At 43.8% G+C, this 18,014-nt stretch overlaps 1 protein-coding gene across 8 annotated transcripts in view; it reads right to left on the bottom strand.

The window, feature by feature from the left end:
• ARVCF (ARVCF delta catenin family member) overlaps positions 1–18,014 on the bottom strand; it is a 245,417-nt gene that overhangs the window by 6,654 nt on the left and 220,749 nt on the right. For all 8 annotated transcript variants that reach the window (XM_068208793.1, XM_068208796.1, XM_068208794.1 and 5 more), the window contains 6 exons: positions 9,424–9,551; positions 8,352–8,502; positions 6,846–7,038; positions 5,578–5,689; positions 4,902–4,992; positions 3,800–3,853 (listed from right to left, as the gene is read on the bottom strand). In XM_068208793.1, the coding sequence (XP_068064894.1) occupies positions 3,800–3,853; positions 4,902–4,992; positions 5,578–5,689; positions 6,846–7,038; positions 8,352–8,502; positions 9,424–9,551 (729 nt within the window). The remainder of the gene's footprint in view (positions 1–3,799; positions 3,854–4,901; positions 4,993–5,577; positions 5,690–6,845; positions 7,039–8,351; positions 8,503–9,423; positions 9,552–18,014) is intronic.

The following is an 18,014-nucleotide window of genomic DNA, read 5'->3' as shown; positions in this document are numbered from 1 at the left end:
TCCCTCATTATCAGTGACAAATAGATCCTTGCCTGCTCTGCTTTGACTGCATTGTAATCTGGAGTAAATGAGACCCAAATTTATACCTCCCTGTAGGCTTTTGTTTTCCCCTATGTAATTGAGGGATCATTAATGTCTTCTTGTCCTGACAAACTGTGTTTTTAGAATACTACAAAAAGTTTTACATAAACTATCAAAATGCCTCTCTCTGTTTATTACTTGCCTGTTACAGGCTATTAAGGAAAGGTGAGTGATGTATTTGTGGGCTTCTCATGGCACTGTTTGCCCACATGACAACTGCACACAGACCAGCAAACAAGCACCTGAGGCAGGATGGATTTTGGAAATCAAGGGCAGTAAGAGATGATTTAACCGCACTGACCAAAAACAACTAAAGAATTCTGGAGTTATACAAGTAGTTCACAGATCATAAAGCATGATTTGCTACACAGCACTTAACTTACAATTACATGTTGACAATCAAAATGCCTGACATTCTTAGCTATTCCTTTTGAACAAAAAAAGTAAAAAACCAGCTGCACCCAGCTACCCAGCCAGGACTTGTGGAGAACGCACGACTGATAATTCTCTTTCAAATGATAGGCACAAACACTGCTAGTAGGCTATGTCCTAATCTACAGATTAATCATTTAGTTACAACAAAATACTTCACAAAAGTATGTATTAAGTGATGGGAAAACAGAAAATCAAACTTGCAGCAACTGGGTGGTAGCTTTTTACAATCTCATGGTAACTGTACTCACAAGGATGTAATGGATCACTTTGCATTTTTGTAGTGCCATCATTATGGATGACTGACAAACACTTCCAAAAGGAATTGTCAAGACACAATGGAAACCTTTAAACTACCCCGGAAAGCAACAGCCACTAAGTGAAGGATGGCAGCTGTGATACTTCCCAGGGAGCAAGATCATTAGTAAACTGTAATCAAAAAATAAAAAACCAAAACATACCTTTAATACTACAAAAAAATTAAAACTCCCACACTTAGCCAGGACACATCAGCAAGTGGAAAATCCCACTTTTGCACCGGCAGTAATCTGACAACAAAGAACACTCAAGAACTTTGCTCTTTGCATCTGAACTCCAAAAGATTTTGCATTTTGTCCTGCTGGCCCCTGGCCTGCACGCAGACTAGCACCCGCAGGTCACGTGTCCAAAACCCACACACTGGGCTATGCCTCTGTCAAGATAAGCAGCAGCAGAGATAGGAAGTTCATGATTTGATCAAATAAAACGAGAAATATCTTGAAAGAGGCTGCATTAGAGAAGTAATACCTCACTGCCCTGAGAACCACGGCTCTGCAAGAAGTCAGAAATACTGCTTCTCCCATGTTTCACATTCATTTGAAGAAGCAATAAGAATTAATTGCTTCTGTGGCATAAAGATCTATACATATCTTGCTGCTCCAAGGTATAAGTACATTATTTTGACTTAATACAATCCCTTGTATAGCCAAAAGTTACTGTGGAACTTCTGTCAATAGAGGAATGCCCCATCCTTGGCTTGTTTACTTCTCTCTCTCAGGATCCTGCTTGCTGTTGTCTCTATTGCTTCTCTATCTCCCCTTCACTCTACAGCAACATTTTTACGTCATTACAAATTACAGGACCAATTACATGCTTGCCAGTGTCAGTCCATCTGTGCCCTCACACAGCTCTCAACTTAAAAAAGATCAAACCTCTAAACCCATCAAAGAGCAGGAGGAGAAAGGAAAAGTCATGCCTGAAGATGGGCATGGAGGACAGTGGCATTTGAACTCTGTGTCTCTGGTCTGAACAATTTCACCTCCCAAGCGCTCCTGTCTGAGTGCCTGCAGGTTAACTAAGGCACACACAGAGTTTTGGAGGACTTGGCACACACTGGAGATCACCGTTCTGCTGGCCCTGCAGACAGCTCTGGGGCAGGGCCCCAGGCACACCGTGACAGTGGCACTGCTGCTCTCCAGCCTGCCTGGAGCTGGGGACGCCTGACAGACCTGATCACCCCATGGTGACTTATAATATGGGGTTTCTATCTCCCAGCACACCCACACCCTAGCCAGGCTGTTCCACTGCCCCACACAGCAGGGGTCCGGCTGGTCTAGTACTGCTAGCTGATGGGGAACGTATCCTTCTGCCTCCCTAACCAATGACAGCAGAGTGATTTCCTCTGTTGAGAAGGATAACCTCCACAGCATTAGGAGAGAAACTGAGACAGCAACAGCAATTTTCTTTTTGTGATCTTGAAGCAGAGCCAATGTGGGTTAATAGGAAAAGCCCTAGCACCAGGACAGTCTAAACACTGGTGAGAAGCACCCACAGAGGAGGGACAGAGAGGTGGGGATGTTCCGGAACCATCATGTATGTACTCTGCAGAGGATGAACACTGGACTGGAAGGACCAGTTCATTCCAGAGTGGAAAAACCAAAAACTCCAGAACACAACAGTCCATTATGAAGTTAAAATCTGAAAATATAATCTAGAGCAGCCTTCTCGGATTATATGCCCGTAAGACAAAAAACATGCAGCATTTGGAAGAGCCTGAAGAAAATAGATGAAATGCTGTTATTCCAGTTCCCTGGAATTAAGGACAGTAAACTGGATAAATGAAGTTAGTCTCTTTTCAGCTGACCTCTGAAATAGCACAAAGTCATAGTCATACTGGAAGTAAAAAGCACTCAATAGCTGGGATCAGGAAAACGTGACAGATCTCATCTTCTAAAGGTGATAAAAAGACTGGAGAACAGCATGGCCCAGAGAATCTGCCTGATGCTGTACATATGCTGTAAATTTGCATTTTGCTTTGTACTCAGGGCTGTACCAGTAACTCCTGAGAGCATAAGGCAGCAATTAATACTGAGACTATAAACAATCAGCACTGCCCATTCTGCAGCACCTGCCAGCACACAGCTATTCCTGCCAGGCAATCCTCTCTGAAGAGATTTTCTTCCATTGTGAGAACAAATGTTTCAGTGTTCCCTAAGGCAAAATACATACGGACAGTTGATTCATGGCAGGTGGCATCTCATTTTTCCAAGAATACAAAAGGTAATAGATACCTGTTCTTTTACTTTCTGAACATGCTTGGCTTTTTCTTGGCTCTAACTTGCTATTTTATTCAGCCACAGTCACTAATAGCAGTGTACCAAACTGTTTGCTCTGGAGGCATTCATATAGGTGCATTTAAATAGGTGCAATTTCTCAAGAGACCACACAGTGCCTTTATCTACCTTGGTACAATTAAAAAACCTCTAGAAGTTTAACACTACAGAGCTTATCAGTCTCAAAGGCATCACTGGCAGTCAGTGGCTCTTCTCAGTCTATAGGAAAAGCCAGGCTCATTTAGATGCAGGTAAATGGAAAGTAGAGTCATGAATATCACACACACTAACCTATTTTGGTTTTACCTACAAAAACAAAGGCAGAACAGATTTAAACACAAGCAATACATTGAAGTAAATTTCAACTCTTTCTTTCTGAATCCCAGAGACTTCCAGGTCTGTAATAGAGAATGCAGCTGCCTCAGGGACCAAAGAGCAGAATGAAAGCTGGGTCAGTGTACCCCCAATATAAGCATAAAGAAGTGGGGGAAATTGGTGTGCACACGCCACATGTATACAAATATTAAAAAAAAAAAAAAAGATGACACCCAATCTTTTGTGAGGCAATGTTCTGTTTTAAATGTCAGCTTTATCCATCTGAAATAATATCTCCTAGAGAAATAGTTGAACTTTCCTGTGAGTGACAGTGTGCTCTATTGGAACAGACAGAGAGTTTGATCTATGACTGAATTTACCTGGGCCAAGTTCATCCATAGGTATCATATCACGACTCCCAGATTTCTCATTATCTAGAAAACAGAAGCATTGGAAGAACTTGAGGTACATTTGCTTTTCTCAAAAACTGGTAGTTTTGAATTAGTCACAAAACCAGAGAGGTCGATAAAGTATGCAGAGATTATTGTAAAAAAATTCCCAAACTATTCAATTGTTATCCATTCAGAAAGGGAAGTCTGAATCAAATTCTCCAGACAGCACATGTAATCCATGTATTTTCTGCTTTGGCACTGTAATACAGGGCTTTCTCTCTCCAACAGAAACTACAGTTCTGCTCTGGACTACCTACCACAATTAACAAGCTTCTCTTTGGTCTCTCCAGAATAAAAGAGAAGGAAAATAAATAAGGGTGCAGCTTCTCATGGCACACCAGCCAATCCAGCAGCCTGCTGAGCCAACAGAAAACTAATCCACAACGAAAGTAAATTTCTTGTCACATCAGCAAGCTGACCCAAATCATTCTGTCTGCATAGTGTGCCAGGTTTGATCAAAGACAAGGAAGGTGGAAGCAGGCAGGGCAGTGTGGGGCTGTTGTTTCTGCAGTAACACCAGAGAAAGTGCACCAGGCAAATCCTGCTCTTACCAACCAGAGCCAGGCTCAGAGACACAGCAATCATGGTGAAATCAAAGCTGGTGCTACACTGGTGTTGGTGTGGCTGTGCCTCATGAAAAAGCACAGACAGGATTAGCTGGAGCTTGAATAAACTCACCTCCACTAAAAAAGCCCTGCATGGTAGAGGAAGAGGCTGTGCCAAAATGGGTACATATATTTAAAAAAGGGAAAGACTCCAGGACAGAGTAGGGGTAAGGTCAACCCCACCTGCAGGAAGATTTAACTGATAACACTGCATCCAAGTTGAGAAAACAGTATCAGTAGGGTACATTTTGTAAGGGAAGAAATTCTATCCATCTCCAGGTAATAGGCAGTGATTATTTTGAGACTGTGGGGTAAAAATCACACATGAATAATACACTTTTACCCCCTTGTGCTGCAACACAGTCACAGCAAATCCAGAATACCAGTAAAGCACTATATGACAAGTGATAAAGAGAAGAACTGACCTTGACTTTTATCCACCAGAGGCAAAGTGCTGTCGTCATAGCCAGACCTGCCAGCAGTACCTTTGGATCCCTTTGGAGCTGCAGAAACAGACTACAAGACAAAAACCACACAAACACCAAATTGCTACTCATGGAAACTGAACAATAAAAATAAATGAACCAAGAGCACAGAGAGAGATTATGGAATGTGCTTAAGCCCCCCTTCTGTTGATGATATGGAACTGGAGTACTTTTTATTTTCACATAGATTTGATGGAGGAGTTTTCTCCCTGTTTTCTCAATGGCAGCACTGGTGCCCAGTGAAAGGAGAAGCCTTCCAGCAAGGAAAGGTGAGGAGGCTGCATGTCAAGCAGAGGTGGCTGCCCTAGGCTGCTGTACAGAACATTTCAAAGGAGACACAACTATGACAAGAAACGCTAATTCTTCCACCAGTAAATTGGGGCATTTGGGCTGTACAGGATGGCAAACTCCCCAAACCTAAAGAGCTAGATTCCACAGACCACAGCAAAGCACAGCCAGCAACTCTATTGCAGGACGGTGTGACTAAGTAGGGTACAGTCCAGTGCACTCTCACCTGGAAGAACCGAAATGAAAATGAAGATCTACAGACTGCAAGATTGGCCTAAGTAAGGACATCTCCACTCAGGCATTTCCAGAACTTATTTAAGATCTTTACCTGGAAGTGTGACTTGTTCCATCCATCCTTCTGAAGGGCATTTCGTAGTTCTTTATAGCTCCAGATCATCTGAAGAATGTGAGATGCTGCTTTTGTTTCTCTGGGAGACTGGCTGATTTGCAAGATAAAATTACAGTTTAAGTATCAAGCAATGTCCGACTATTTGTATGTTAATACCTAATACTCCACACAGCTATTATTTCAACCTATAAGTAATGGGATACATGTGAAATCATTCAGTGACTTCTTAAGATCTACAGGTATTTGCTGACAAAAACAGAAATCGAAATGTTATGAATTTTGCACATTTCTGTGTTTTCACATGCATTGCTGGACAAGCACTATCAGGTCAGGTCAGAGGCCATGGTGACACTTTTGTCTTGTAGCCGTCATTAACAAAGAACAGACAGATTCCATTCTGCCTGGATTTATACAGAGAAAAAATCCCTAAACTGAAAGTATGTTCTAAGCCACTTTTCAAACCTTCATCCCAATGTACATCCATTCCTCACAATTCAATGAAGTTGCTCCATGGTTTAAAATACCTAACACAGTAATTTCGGTCAGCAAAAAAAGTAAGCTGTTTTTAAATCAAAAATGAAATTTTATCTATTCCTTACTAAGTCAGTACACAGACATCTTTTATAATATAAAACAGGCCTAGATTTTTGGTGGCTCTTGTATTTTGTAACATACAACCCAAGAAGGCTGCTTCAGCCACTCTCCCAGAAGTTTGCAGCAAACACACCTACAACTTCTAACTACATGAACTACACAAAACGAAGTTTCCTCTACAGCAGTCAGAACAGAGTTTTTAAATGGAAGAAAATTTGTCACTTCAAATTACCACCACCAACCACTCTGGCCAGAACAATTACTGCACATCATTAACCATTTCACTTGAAAGAAACAGATTTCATCACTGGCATTCCAGCAGTGGAACACTGCCACAGAGAAAAGGCCTTCCAAACTAAAACCAAACATCATGGTTTCACTGCAAATGCTGCCTGGTAAATGTATATATGGTGCTAAGATGACTCTGACAAGGAGGGAGCACATCTTAACACGACTGAAGTGACTCATCAATTAACCTTTTTCATCAAGTACCTCTTAGAGGCTGTTTTTACTTTGTTATATTAACTGCTGAAATTACAGCTCTGAAAGGCTGGCATGCTCCAATACTTTCACAAAGCAAAAGCTGCTGTTCATAGTGACATCTTCATGTTTCCATGGAGTTCTCATGCATTTTGCTTTCAACTGTCACTTACCTTGACTTGCTGATAGCTACCAGCTTCTGAATGCCCTGTGTCTGGATCAGAGACCTTGCATTTTCTGAGCTGTCAGTAATGATTTCATGGATGGTATTCAACACTGCAACCACTGTGTCCTCTTCCAGGTTCTTTGCAGATCTCTGCTGCCTGCTGGGCAAATTTCTTACCAGCTCACCCATGGCATAACTACCTAGATAAGGGGAAGAGATACCATTAGGCAGCCCTAATAATAATTTCAGCTTCCCATCCTGAATGATAGAAATCAATAGTGTTTGCTATGTCGAAAAAAACCCTTATAATGCATGTGTTTTAAACCACAAGACCGTGACTTCACAGGGTATTTATCATTCATTCCTTATTTCAAGGTGATTGACAGCTGATAAAGCTATGATGTAGTCCTTCGTCGTGGATTCTGAAAGGTATTGAGGACAGAAAAAAGGCATTTTTACTGAGAATTTTACAGCCAACATCTATCATATTTTGCAAAGCCTGAGGCAAGAAAGCATCCAGTAGCTGCTAATGCCAGGTATTCATGCTAATACACGCACATGGTTTACTCAACTTAGCCTTGTAATAGGCCTTCTGGGGCAAGGTGTGCAGCCATACATTTATTAACCTTCTCCAACAAAGGTAAGAAAGTGTTTCCCAGGTATCCAACTGTACCATTTGCCTGGCTACACCTCTGAACTATTAAAATGAGAACCTGACATATTAAGAATCCCACTATACCTTTTGCCAGTATCAATTTCAATGATGGCCCTATACATGTCACCAGTACTCCCTGGCCTGACAAGGTTAGAGTTTAAACAAATACCTTAGTTAAATACAGAAATCATCTAGAGGAAAACTCATCTCAGCTGAATCTTTCAAGATTCCTGCTTATGGGCAGATGAATGTTAGTTACCACTTTGGACAGGAGCTAGAGCAGTGCTGAACACCAACTTCAAGAATATTAAGTTGTTTAGTGTCCAGCTTCTACAAGTACCCACCAGGCAAAAGGATGAGAAAGGAAGAAGGAAGCAAAAAAAACAAAGGTACAACTTTAGAGCTCCCTGCACTTCCCCAGGTTAGCTCAGCTTGGCAGAGGCCAGACTCCCACTCTAACTGGAGTAGCTGGCAGGCCTAAGGAGCAACATCTATGAGCACAAATCCCATACTAGCCAGAGCTAAGGAAAAGACAAGAAACCTCTTAACCCATCCAGCCCTCTGCACATCTACACACACTCCTCTTACATTAGGAGTGTACATTAGGTGTACACTCCTGCAAAAGTGTACACCTAATGGTATTCCCAAGTTAGAGATCTCCCTCAAGCCACAGCTTGTTTGAGTGGGCTGGAAATACATTCTGAGCTGACAGCTCCCCACTTGGCAGCTACAGAGCAATCCCAGATAGCATGGATGGAAAATGCAGAGAGAACAAATCCTCAGCACAAGGGAAAGAAAACACGAGGTCTCTCAAGGGTCTCCAAGATCCCAGGCTGGTTAGAGAAGTTCAGAAGATACCTATGAGATCTTTATTGCGACGATCCATGGAAAGGTTTCTCAGGGCAATGGACACAGCCCTCACGACCTTGTCTGAGTCGGACTGGAGCAGCTCCACGAGCACCGGCAGCCCCCTCTCCTTCCGCACCGTCGCACGGATGTACGTGGACCACTGATTGGGACACACAAGGGAAAAGAAACAACACCAAGTATCGTGAGTTCATATACCTGCTCTTTCCTTGCCCCTGGCATTTCCTTCAGTGCTGTAACCCATTTTTTTTTCACTGCAAAGACCAGTTAGGTTGTGCTTGCTGATTTATCCCATTGCTTTAATCCTTCATTCAAGTTCACCAAGAACCAAGGTGTATGAGTTCATGCTACAGCTTCTGGAGAAAGAGGGCAGGAACAGTAGGAAGGAGCATCATCTGCCAGCATCTGTTCTGTACACACCTTGGTGTGAAAACACATCCCTCCGGATTAGGAAAATGAGGTCACTTGGAAGAAACAGTAAAGCATCTGAAGTATCTGTTATCTTCCTCCTCCTCCAATTTCACGGTTTTATTCTGTTTCATGATTGTTTTTCAAACAACCCTGTATTATTTAAAATAAGCTGTACTCAAGGCAGCTGTGAAACACCACCCTGCCAACCCCCAGGCTGCTATCAGTCCCACTTTGCTGAACGGTTCTAGAAAAGACCAGGCAAATCTTTGAGAGAACTGCCTTATCAGCATTGGGGATACTTCACAGAGGGTTATTAGGGGACACTATGGAGTGCAGTTTCCTCAGCAAACTGTCAATCCAACAAATTAAGTATTTAGAACACAAAACTATCTAATACCAGGCTTTTCTGAATGGACAAAGCAATGCTTAAGTGGCTGAAATGGTGGCACTGTAGTTCCACTATGTAAATGTCACCAGCCCAGAAGATGCGAAAGGTCTCCAATAAACAAATGGAAGTAATGTCCTTGACATTCCCACCTCCCTTCTTTTCAAAGGAGATATAAATGTACAAAGTAACAGTGCACCTACAATGGGACACCCATTATTCTTTACTTACACAAAGGAAACAAAAAAGACTGAAGACTGCACTCACCGTCCAGTTGCCAGCACTAAGGTTCTGCAAAGCTCCTGCTGCAGCTTCCAGAGTATTGAAGTTCTGACTTTCAGTGAGGATGGAGAGGTATAGTCGGACCACATCTGGCTGGTACAATAATTCAAAGCCTGCAGGTGGGGCAAGAGGAGAACAGAAGCAAGATAAGCAGAGAACACAATGTATAAACAAACACATACCCCTATTTAATAACATAAAGACAAGTGAAAGCTGTGACAACACAGAAAGAAGAGCTTCTGCCATGTCCAAGACATTTATCCACAGTTGTTAGAAATGATGGAGACAGCAACTCATGCAGAGAAATGTTCACCTCGGCTGCAGGTCACTTTGCTTGTCTTAAGGTCGACAATTCTTTCTGGAATCAGTGCTATGCTATAAACTGCCCAGCATGCAGGTAATGACAAGGTGACAAGAGACAATTTTTGCCTGCAACCATTATTACTTTGCATCTCTAGACTGGGCTGCAAATTCACCTTGCACTCCTGTCCTTGTTCAAATCTCTCTCAATACTTTTAGAGACACAGAGAGCAGAGCCAGACAAAGTGAGCTACACCATCCTGTCAGCCATGCCCTGCACACACCTAGGGGACAGAAGGAAGAGGCAGGATGTCAAATGACCAGAACCCCCAAGTGTTGAGTGGCAAGGAGGAACACTGACTTAATTCAAATATTCAGCACAGAGATACGCCGGCATTGTCCCACACTGGGAGACGGTGACAGCCACATCTGTTCACTGCAGATCCCCAGAGTCACTCTATCAGCTGCGCAGTTTCAGCATGACAGGAAAGAGAGCTATTCCCAGCTCTGCCAAGGATTTCCTTCTGCGATGCTGAGAAACTGACAGTGCCATCGTGTCCCGACTTCCTCATCCATAGGATTAGGATTTATGCATCTACCCATCTTAAAAGGATCTTAGGCAAGAACTCCATCACTCCAAATTGCTGAACAATTTGAAGCAATTTTTATCTCCCTTCCTTCACTGAGAATAGCATGACACACTGCATCAATAAGGGTGGAGTATGCCAAGCATCTGCTTAAAGGACAGGCCAGACAAACTGTATCCGAGTGCTATTCAGGTTATGTGAACAAAAAACTAAATCCCTAAATTGCCTTGGTTAGTGCACAAGGGCACAAGCAAGCTTTGGTCAACGTGACTCCTCTGCAGTCACTGTAGCTGGTCTGGTGGCCTTTGGGATATTTGCAGTAAGTAAGCATTAGGTAACACAGCAAGCATTACCTAGGAGAGAATTTCTAGAAAAACATGACATCAAAGAAAGCAAAAAGGTGTGAAGAAGCCTGGGCAAAGAGGCAATTTCAAGCTTGTTTTGAGCAAAATAATTTTTATTATTTGTACACATGAAAAGAATATTCTTCACACGACAAGATGCTGTCCTAGAATTATAGCATAATTCAAAGCAAGTTTTCCACTAGTAAGACAGGAAACCTCCAAACACAAATCACTTCCTCTCTTCAGCGCTTTCTCTTCAGTATCACCCATCTCTCATACACACATCACAGATTATCATATTTTAGACATCTTCAAGCAATGCTGTCCTACCCAGTTTTTTTTCTTCCCTGTTGCTAAAGGCTTCCTGAAACAGAAGCCTTGATTTTAAATGAAAGTATCTCTCCATATCCTTCATATGGCTGTGTAGCTTTTTGAGTCAGGATCTCAGAACTCAGCCCTCTAAACCCTGTATAACACTGTCTATGAACACTGTTAAGCTGTGTTAACCCCCTGGCTGTACAGCAGGCACTGAAAGCAAGCAAACACCATCAGCCAAGGTTTGCTCCATACCAAAAATCCAATCTATGCATGAGGATCCATCAGGATCCATGTACTGGTTCATACTTTCCATGCTCAGCTTCTCATGTACATCCCAGCACGCCCAGATCCTTCTCCAGTGACCGGATACTTAACCTGCTCCATGTCTGTGTCTCGTTTTAATGCCACCACTTGCCTGCTAGACATGACACCCTATGGATATGCGCAAACTGCAACAGATGGCAACCCCCAAAGGCATCCTGCCAATCCATACCACTGACTTTCCTCTTCTCGAGTGTCCTCCCCTTGCACTGGGATCATTGCCCTCTATATTGAATGCTGAGGAAAAACTAGCGTTACTTAAGCCATGAAGCATGAACAGTTGTACAGCTTTCCTCCATTCCTTGAATAAGTCTGTGATTATCTGACTCCAATACGACCTTCATATCACCCTTTTCCCCTGCCACTTCACAAGGTGATTTGGCAACCTAAGAACTTCTCAAGAAAAAACACTGCTGATAAGCGCCTGGTGTTCCTTTCCTGAACACTAATACTTAAAAACCTCTTGGGATAGCCTACTGGAATTTTGACACTGTTATCTTTTCAGGTAGCTTTGCTGAAATGTAAATCAGATCAGCAGAAGAGATGAAGGCAGGTTCATTAACAGATAATATTCAAACAGAACATTTTCTGCTTCTATATCTGAACTCAGACTTGCCAGTGGTTCAACAGGATGCAATTGTTCAGCCAGTCTTCTGTTTAGAAGTATGCAGCTGTAATTTTGGCACACTTTGAAACAACCCCACACTGTTACTCTGCCCTGTTATTTAAATGCAGTCTGTGAGGTGCCCTTTCTGTCAGTCTGTACGCTCGTTTTTGACTGGACACACTTCCTTCCTCAGCACCTTGCTGTGTGTGAATGCAGAGAGGCTCCAACCCCCTCACCTCCGCTCCCCTCCTGTGGCCACAGCTGCATTCCAGTCACGCACCTCTCACCCGCTCTCTGTCACTGCCTCTCTCCATGCATGAAAGCATCTCCTTTTTCCTGCTTACTACTGTAAGAGCATCTCAAAAATGCCTTCACCTCCTCTCTTCAATAATGCACAGCATTTTCTCTACCAACCACCAGTATCTTCCTGCTTTGGGGCATACCTCCTTTGCAGGTGGTGGATGATTCCCAGCTCACTCCCACACCCCCCCCTTTTCAATTACATTTATGCCTCTGTCCTACTGGCACCTGTCTCAAAGAGAGCAAGCGAGTGCTACACACCATACACAGCTCTGTCCTTCCTCCTGCCTCCCCTGCCCCTCTCCCAGCACTGCAGCTCTTCTGGGTCAGCCTGGGTATGCCAAGGAAAAACAGCAGGAGTTTCTAAAGCCAAGTACCAAGAATGCCCCTCACGGAGGCTGCTCATTAGCAGGGATGAGAAACTAATAACGAGAAAGATGCTGCTACACTGGAGGGTTTTCCCTCTCTGACAGCAAGCTGACACTTTTCATAAGCATTATAGTGCCTTAAAAAGAAACAAACAAGTTTTAGATTTTCTCCATCTGCCTCCTGTCCTAATGAATCCAGCTCTGCTATTTATAGGATACAATTTGTCTGAATTATTATGAATTTCCTTCCAGTGTTGCATGAAGGCCTTGCACATTTTTCCATGAAGCACTTCAAGTACGATCCTGGGAAGCACAGCTGGTCTCACCTCCATTAAGCACTTGCTTCTTTTCAAAACTAATTTCCTTAATTTCAATATCATCTTAATTATTTTTTCAGGTAATGCTACTTTTTTTGCAATATACAGCTAACTCCTTACACCAATGGATACAAGAAATGAGAAAAGAGGGTCATTAGTGATAGAGAATACATTAAACGACAAAAACATTCACTGTTCTCCTTTTTTTAAAACAAAGCTGTTTTAATTATAGCCCAGATTTAGCACTGCTCTTATAAAGACAATCTTCCTGGAATAAATGAGATTTTTCCATTGGTTATGGATTTGTGCTGAGTTGCAATCTACACTGTTTCCTCCTGGAAAAGCATGAAGATAAGTAATTTATTGCTTCTTTCACTGCAGAAGGCAAAGTAAACAAGTTCACTGTATTAGCTTTTGGCTTCCAGAGAAACGCCTTGGACACTCATGTCACTGTGAGCATCAGACCTTCTGCAGTGTTTAAGCATTTCCCCAGCTAACAAGAAGAAGAATGTGTCACAGAGGACTACCTTCCACATCAGAGTCACCTCCAACACACTGCAGTCTCGTCTTTCTGAGAAATAGGAAGATGAGCTTTTTTGCAGCAGAGTTGCTCAGAACTGGCAAATGGGACTAGTTCTGTGTGAAGTTCACATTACCAGGATGTGGCAAGTAGATTATTTGCCCAGAGAACAGTGACAGCACAGACAGCAATTTGAATCCTGAATGGAAACACCTGAGGAATTAGCTGGGGCTGATGAGCCATCTCCATCCCTTCAGCCCTCAGTCCCCATGCTGAGAATGATGCAGCAGCTCCTGGATTATCTCCTCCACAAAACTATTTGCTTTCATCTTGGCAATGCTGATCCTGTGCCTATACTTAGCTACATTCTGGCAATAACATAAGATACTGCACCAGGTGCCTATCTCTGATACACTCGCTTAATCCCAAATTCAGACAACTCTCTTCGGAACAAGGCTGCCAAATCTATTCCCCTTCACCACCCATTCCATTTAGGATTTATTCTCCCACCACAGGCATGGGAAATTATACACACGTGCATGCTGGACTGATGAAGAATCTCCTGCTGCTGCAGCAGAAATACACTGCTTAATTTTCTATCCACACAAAACCTCTGGATTGATGCTTAAAACAACTGTCAAATTTCACAGGAAGCTGGAAGGGTGCTGGCAACACTAAAAAAAAAAAAGAGCAACTCCTAAACCAGGGGGGTGGGGGGTGTGTTTGTGGAATCACTGAAGCGAACTCTCATAGCACACTCTTGCTGTGTGCAGACACAATTCCCACTTACTGCACTTTGCTCCCCGACAGAAGGAAGATGCAGCAGCACCCGGACTCGTTTTGGGCTGCCACTACCGCAGCAGGTGCATTCCCAGCCCGCAGCCCCGAGGGGCTGCCGGCACTGGGAGCTCGGGGGCCGCTGCGCTCGCCCTGAGCTGCACTCGCAGCGCCGGCAGATGGAGCGAGAGGAGCCCGGACCGCACCTCCTCCGCAAGGTCACCTGAAAACAGACTGCACGGTGAAAGAGCATCGCCCTCAGCAACTAGGAAGCTATCGGCCAAAAGCCAAAAACAAAAGGAACAATAAAAAAAGAGAGTAAACAGTCATGACAGTGAGAGAAATGAACACTCGGAATCTGCACGGAAGAACAGCTCCGCAGCCCTTGGACTCCTGCCCTCTGCTGACAACCGGCCGGTACCTTCACCGCAGCCTGTGCAGGTCATTGCCTGCAAGGTCTAAACCAGGGCTCAGAAGTATTTGCTACAAAAATGTTTTCAGAACACTTCAGCAGCAGATCAGTCCTGCAGTTCAACTCTCCCCTTCCAGGAACCCCTCACCCTGCAGCGTGGTTTTACAGCAGACTACATGAAAATCCCCATAGAAGGCTGGGGGAGGCAGCTGGTTACTTTTGTGAAAACAGTAATCAGATCCCTAAAAATCCCGACCCATCAGCTCCCTTCCATATGTACGCTGTGCTTCAGCACCCAGTGCACAGAGCAGCTTGAATGCCAACATAAACTTGCAAGATTCTTCTAATTGAAAGGCTTAGCAGTAGTGTGAACACAGCCAGCTCCAGCAGAGCCAAACGCTTGGCATAACTGCCCGAGAATGCAGCTCGATGCAGGTACATGCAGAATACCGAGTGTCACACAGCAGAGGCACAGCAAACTCTGCAACGAAGGAAGATGAAATAATAGGTGGAAAGTTCGGAACAGTCCCTGTGGCTTTCACTTCAACGTGCAGCACAAGTCAGGACAGGTACTGAGCTTACTGCAGACTGAATCACAAATGCAGCATCAACCACTGAGCAGCAGCTCTGAAGACAGACAGAAGAGCCTTTGAATAGTATTGAAAAGAACAACCAGAATAATGTGGGACACACGAGACTCGAATCAGGCTTGAGGGAATGTTTAAGAAGAGTTTTCTGTTTAGGAAATGAACACCACACTGTGTGACCTTTCCAACTAATCTACTAAGTCATACGGAAGTTCTAAAATGATATAAACTCTTCCCAGCTTATCACATACTCCTACAATGACAACAGCACTGGCACACTACTCCAAAAGGGAAGCAAACAAACCCCCAGCCCAAAGGGAGTAACAGCAATGTTACCAGCACTACCGAGAGTGAGGTATGCAAAAAACAACACAGGGAGCTAGGGTGACTGCAGGGAAGACAGAAAGGAAGAGTGGAAAGGAAATGCTGGAGGGCAAGACAGTGCAAGAGAAAGAAAGGATGCCTGGGAAAGCAAACTGTCTTTTGCTATTTCTGTTATTCTTTACATTTCCCAAGCTCCACAAGCGGTCAAAGTACCTTCTTACAGAGTGTGATTTGTACAAGGTTGGTTACATCCCACTTCATATCCAAAGAATATGCAATTCAACAAAGAGGTGTCTCAATCAAACACAACCTGTTTTGACCTTGTATGAGTTCTAGCACTTCTGTTTTCTGTGACCACACATTTTCGACCTCATACAGTTTTCCCTTTCCAAAGGACCTGCAAACAGCATTTCTTCCAACAGCGTTTGACACACTGCCCAATACAAAGTCTTTTTCCAAACATGTGCAGCTGAGTCTCCTGGCAACTGGAGATGCTCCATTAACAGCCTTTTCTCCTCACTAATCAGTAGCAAAGGCTCTGGAGGACCAATTCTTAATAAGAATCTCAAAGCTGCTGCAGATAATTGGAGCACTACCCAAGCTACTAGTTCAAAAGGGGAATGCTCTGTCCTGCAGGGCTGTCTCCAAAGCACAGGGAATCCCCAGCAGCCAGGCTGATGGAGGGATGGGAGAGGAGACACATGGGTGAACTGCAGCACATTTAATCATTTCTAGGTCACCTTTGGCAATGTTTTTTTGTTTGCTTTTGAGAAACACCATTGTTACAAGCAACAATGCTTTGGATTGGAGTTAACGTTAAGCCCTTTGGCAGCATGATTATAATGGAGAGTTCATGTAAATAGCTGCCTTTACCCCAGTCCCAGAAGACTTGCCTCTGACCCTGGGGACTCTCAGTACAGTACATGAAATGTTAACACTTGTTCTCACACCAGCTTCTCTGATTCAAAATTATTTTTATTTACTTCACAGTGATAACTAACAGTTTCTTTTAAAGAGAAGAGGACAATCATATTATTCCAAAAGCAAATCTGTTTTGAAATGCAGTTTGTATCTAAAAAATCAAACATTAAATAAAATTTTCTCCCTCTCTCTTGCACACAGAGCACACACTGGAGTCTCTGGGCTGTGAGCTACATATGAAATGCAAACTGTTTGGAAGGACAGGCTCCTCTTTTCCCACCACCAGCTTACCATGGTGTTTGCAGGCTCCCAGAATGCAGCCCAAGCCCTGCATCACCACTGCAACATCTTGAAGGGGGACTTGGTTCAAAATCCTGGCTCACATACATAAGTGAGTACAAAACTAATTTGCATCAAAGGTCTGCCAGCTCTGCAGGGTTTCACAGTGTGACACTGCCAGCTGTACTGGGGTATGGAATTTCTGGCAGCTCAGGCACACCCGGGACTCTAAGCTAGGGATGAACACCCTCTGGCCTGGAGAAAGGCTGTGTCTAGAGGAGTCTCTCTTACTGGTCGCCCCTTACTCTTGCCTCAGACACTACAGTGTTTTAAGACAAAAGACTGATGAAGCTTATCAGGCTGGTGATCTCACTGACAGCAGATCAATATGCCAAGGGAGCAGCAATGCTCCTAGATGTGAGCAATCCTGCCTGCTCCCTTCAGGGAAGCTCCTTCCTGAAGCTTCCTGGTTGGGCTCACATGTCTAACAGCTGACACCGAAAGGAGCTGGGCACAGTGATGATGTGCATTGCACTGGGGACTTCTTAAACAGACACCAATCCAGCCCATGCATACAAGATCAGTATCAAGCATGTCATTGATCATGTTATTTTTCCCTGGGAGGGAAAACCTGAATTTCCAGATGCTGTCTGCTACATCACAGGGATAGTTCAACAACAGTGACAAGGTCAAACATCCATGCTTATTCTTTTAGATCTCAGTGCTGCTGCTGCTCCTATTGGCCATGGGTGCTTCGGATATGTCTGCTCCTGTCTCTGCGAGGGTCCAGAATTACATGACTGACTGGTTTCCCTTCTCCTCTCTGAAAGGACCCAGATGGCAGTGCTTGGTGACTGCCCACATGCCCCGAGGGGTGTCTCCTTGCTCCTGTCACAAAACAGCTCTATTTTGTCACTCCTCCTTTTTAGCCAGAGAAAGCAATTCCAAGGACTGCACAATCCTGTCCAGAAAGGATAACACTGCCCAGCCCACCTGGCTTATCTGTCTCCTGGTGCCTGGGCCAGTGACACCAGTAGAAATGTGGAGAGGCTCAGGAACTGTCAACTTACTGACCTCAGAGCTGCAAACTCCAGCCAAAAATATGTGGGGATGCCAGAATAATCCAAACCCATAACATTGCCCAAGATCACTTCCTAATTGCAGCTCCAGAACCATGCAGTAACGAGGTGACACTACAGAATGCCTCATCTGTGTATAAGAAGGTGGAAAGTGGCCTTTTCTTCCTAATGGGGAAAGGTCGTAAGTGGAGAAATCTCTAGGTCTGAATATGCTT

The sequence above is a fragment of the Anomalospiza imberbis genome, chromosome 18 (genome assembly GCF_031753505.1).
Source record: "Anomalospiza imberbis isolate Cuckoo-Finch-1a 21T00152 chromosome 18, ASM3175350v1, whole genome shotgun sequence".
NCBI lineage: Eukaryota > Metazoa > Chordata > Aves > Passeriformes > Viduidae > Anomalospiza > Anomalospiza imberbis.
This window is presented reverse-complemented; position numbering and strand designations above follow the sequence as displayed.